We start from the raw sequence: 4,498 nt of genomic DNA, 5'->3' as shown, positions 1-4,498 counted from the left end.
AATGACTTATTCATTGCAAATATTTTTTTCAGCAACATAAATGGTGGCTATACACATGGAGATCACCAGATGGAATGCACAGGAATGAGATCAAATACATCTGTGGAAAAAGGCGATGGATAAGTTCTGTATCTTCAGCCAAAACAAGGCCAGGAGCTGACTGGAACAGACCATCAATTGCTCATATTTCGAGTTCAAGTTGATGTTGAAGACAACTAAAACAAGTCCAGATGAGCCAAAATATGACCTTGATTAAATCCCACCTGAATTTAGAGACCATCTAAAGAATAGATTTGACACATTGAACACTAATGACTGAAAAACAGACAAACTGTGGGATGACATCAAGAACATTATACATGAAGAAAGCAAAAGATCATTAAAAAGACAGGAAAGGAAAAAAAAGACCAAAATGGGTTTCAGAAGAGACTCTGAAACTTGCTCTTGAATGGAGAGTAGCTAAAGCAAATGGAAGAAATGACAAGATACAGCAGCTGAACAGAAGATTTCAACAGGTAGCTCAAGCAGACAAAGCCAATTACTATAATGAAATATGCAAAGACCTGGAGTTAGAGAACTGAAAAGGAAGAACACACTCAGAATTTCTCAAGCTGAAAGAACTGAAGAAAAAATTCAAGCCTCAAGTTTCAATACTGCAAGATTTTATGGACAAAATATTCAGTGATGCAGGATACATCAAAAGAAGATGGAAGGAATACACAGAGTTACTGCAGCAAAAAGAACTGGTCAAAGTTCATCCATTTCAGGAGGTTGCATATCATCATGAACTATGGTATTAAAGGAAGAAGTCAAAGCTGCACTGAAGGAATTGGTGAAAAACATGGCTCTAGGAATTGACAGAATACCCATTGAGATGTTTCAATAAACAGATGCCATGCTGGAAGCACTTACTCAGCTATGCCAAGAAATTTGGAAAACAGTTACCTGGTCAACTGATTGGAAGAGATCTATATTTGTACCCATTCCAAAGAGAGGTGATCCCACAGAATGTGGAAATTATCAAACAATATCATTAATATCAACTGCAAGTAAAATGTTGCTGAAGATAATTAAAAAATGGTTGCAGCAGTATACTGACAGGGAATTTCTAGAAATGCAAGCTAGATTCAGAAGAGAACGTAGAATGAGTGACATCCTTGCTAATGTCAGATGGATTTTGGCTGAAAATAGAGATTACCAGAAAGATGTTTACTTGTGTTTTATTCACTATGCAAAAGCATTCAACTGTGTGGATGATAACAAATTATGAATAACATTGAGAAGAATAGGAATTCCAGAACACTTAATTGTGCTCATGAGGAACTTGTACATAGCCCAGGAGTCTGTCATTCAAACAGAACAAGGGGATACTGCATGGTTTAAAATCAGGAAGGGAGTGCATCAGGGCTGTCTCCTTTCATCATACTTATTCATTCTATACGCTGAGCAAATAATCCCAGAAGATGGACTATATGAAGAAGAATGCAGCATCAGGATTGGAGGAAGACTCATTAACAACCTGTGATAATGCAGACAACACAACCTTGCTTGCTGAAAGTGAAGATGACTTGAAGAACTTACTGATAACAGTTAAAGACTACAATCTGCAGTATGGATTATACCTCAGCATAAAGAAAACGAAAGTCCTCACAACTGGACCAGTAAACAGAATGATGATAAATGGAGAAATGATTGAAGCTGTCGAAGATTTCATATTACTTGGTTCCACAATCAACACCAATGGAAGCAGCAGTCAAGAAATCAGATGCATATTGCACTGGGCAGATCTGCTGCAAAAGACCTCTTTCAAGCGCTGAAGAGCAAAGATGTCTCTTTGAAGACTAAGGTGCACCTAACCCAAGCCATGGTATTTTCAATAGCCTCATATGCATGTGAAAGCTGGACAATGAATAAGAATGAAGAAGAGTTGATTTGAGTTATGGCAAAGAGTACTGAAAGTATCCTAGACTGCCAGAAGAACCAACAAATCTGTCCTGGAGGAAGTGCAGCCAAAATGCTTCTTGGAAGTGAGAATGGCCAGACTTCATCTCACCTACTTTGATCATATTGTCAGAAGGGACCATTCCCTGAAAATGGTAATTGCTTGGTAAAGTGGAGGGTCAGTGAAAAAGGGGAAGACCCTTAAGGAGGTGACTTGACACAGTGCTTGTGATAATGGGCTCAAGTATAGCAAGTATTGTGAGGTTGGAGCAGAACTGGGCATTGTTTCCATTCTGTTGTACATAGGGTTCTTATGAGTCAGAGTTGACTCAGTGGCACCTAACAACAACTGCACAAAAACATTGTTCTAAATCCTACTTTGATGAGTAGCCACTGAGGTCTTAATAGCCTACAAGCTGCCATCTAGATGTAACAATGGATCTCTCCTTGTCCAGAGCAAAGAAGAATGAAGAAAACCAAAGACACATGGAAACAATTAGTCCAAGAGACTTGTGGACCATGCGATCTCAGCCTGTACGACCATGAGACCAGAATAAATAGATGGTGCCTGGCTACCACTGTCAACCACTTGGAAAGGGATCTGTGCAGGGGATCCTGGATAGCATAGGAGAACAATGTGGAACAAAACTCAATCATAAAAAAGACCTGGTTTACTGGTCTGATAGAGCCTGGTGAGACCTCCAAGATGGTGGCTCCTAATTACCTTTCAGGCCTTGAATTGAACTCACTCCCATGGCTTCCAGCCAAATAATAGATAGGCATATAGGGTGAACATTTACATCAAGTAGATACACTTCTTAGAACAGTCAATCATGTGAGAAAAGAAGGACAGTACTTGTACAAGGAGATACTGCAGGGATCAGCAATACATAGGAAAGAAGGACACAGGGAAGAGAACTACAAGTAGGAAGTGGGAAGAAGAAAGCACTTACATTGTGTGGAATTACATTAAATGTCATGAAAAAAATGTGTATTAACTGTTGTGTGGAAAATGAACTTGCTCTGTAAACTTTCACCGAAATCACAATAAATTTAAAAAAAAAAAAACAACTATGAAAACTGTTACATTTTTGTTGTTTATTGTCTAGATCTTAAGAGTAATATTTCACTAATTTGATATTTTGTCATTATGGCATAATATATACCCATGAATCAAATTACCTTTATTTCTAAAATATCATGGTTTATATGTAAAAAAAAAATTACTTGAAATCATAAAACTTATACAATTTTAATTTAGTAATTCTATGTATTTTACTAGATACTTAGGTTAAATATACAAAATAGTTAGTTTTATTAATTTGTACTTACAAAATAAATTGACATTGATTTGTTCTAGTAACATTCTTTTTTTTCTTCCCTTCTACAGGCTGAAGAAAAGGCTCATTCAGAGGTAAAAAGTTTTGTAGTGTTTTTCTTCCTAGTAGTTAAATTTCTTTAAAAAAATTATTTATTTATTTTTTTATTGATGTTGAAAATACACTCAGCAAAACGTACAGCAGTTCAACTATTTCTGTATGTACTACCGTGTAGCATTTTTGTATTTAACTGTTTTCATTTACATTTATGGTAAAATTAGTATTATCACCACTAGGGGGCTCTATGACACAATAGCATAACTGCAGGACAACTAATGGAAGTGACCCAGCAAGTTGAAAAGTGGTTTTGGTGGCAAAGTGCCTAAGGCATTTAACTGCTAACCAGAACGCTGGCGGTTCAAACCCACCAGCCACTGCTTGGAAGGAAGGTTGGGCAATCTACTTCTGTAGTGATACTGCCTCGACAACCCAAGGAGGGATCACTATGAGTCAGATCCGACTCCACAGCAGTGAGTTTGGTTTTTTGATATTTCCTCCTAAAAGAAAATGAAAGAATAACTTACCTCTCACGTTTTTGATTGGAGGCTTAACTCCAACCAAAACCAAATCCACTACCATCAGATTCTGACTCACAGCAATCCTATGAGACAGGGTACAACTGCCCCAGGGGGTCCTGAGGCTGTAAATCTTTACAGAAGCTGACGACCACATCTTTCTCCTGCGAAGTGGCTGCTTGGGCTAGAACCACTGACCTTTCGGTTGGCAGCTGATTGCTTTAACCACTGCACCCCCTTAACTCAGCACCTAATAAAATGTCTTTAATAATAGGCACTCATTGAATCTTTGATGAATGAATGTTTGTGAGACGATTTTTGTAGGATGAATGGAATTGTTGAATTTTAAATTCTAGGCACCTATAACATAAGACACTAACATCCCAGCTCATCTATTCTGTGCCAAGACCTCATTGCTTCTAATGAGTTATTTTAGAAATCTAGTGTGGTATCTTATTCTAATCCCACGTTTCACAAAAACACACTCTGTTGCAAACATGTACAAATCAAATTACAGCATGTAGAGAGTATTCTATTTCTCTCCCTGTGTGGAGAGATGCCACAGCCAAGGAGAGAAAGAGGATTTTAATTAGGACTTTATTCAAGATGAGATAATGATTATGTGATTGGCTTACACTGTGGAACCAGACCACAGAGAAAATA

The 4,498-nt window shown here is 37.6% G+C and overlaps 1 protein-coding gene across 1 annotated transcript in view; it reads left to right on the top strand.

Annotated features, from left to right (window-relative positions):
* Positions 1-4,498, top strand: part of NAV3 (neuron navigator 3) — a 552,011-nt gene that overhangs the window by 468,390 nt on the left and 79,123 nt on the right. The window contains exon 21 of the mRNA XM_007947567.1: positions 3,332-3,355. Coding sequence (XP_007945758.1) covers positions 3,332-3,355 — 24 coding nt within the window. The remainder of the gene's footprint in view (positions 1-3,331; positions 3,356-4,498) is intronic.

The sequence above is a fragment of the Orycteropus afer genome, unplaced genomic scaffold (assembly GCF_000298275.1).
Source record: "Orycteropus afer afer isolate SDZICR_OR568_19922 unplaced genomic scaffold, OryAfe1.0 scaffold00190, whole genome shotgun sequence".
Lineage (NCBI taxonomy): Eukaryota > Metazoa > Chordata > Mammalia > Tubulidentata > Orycteropodidae > Orycteropus > Orycteropus afer.
This window is presented reverse-complemented; position numbering and strand designations above follow the sequence as displayed.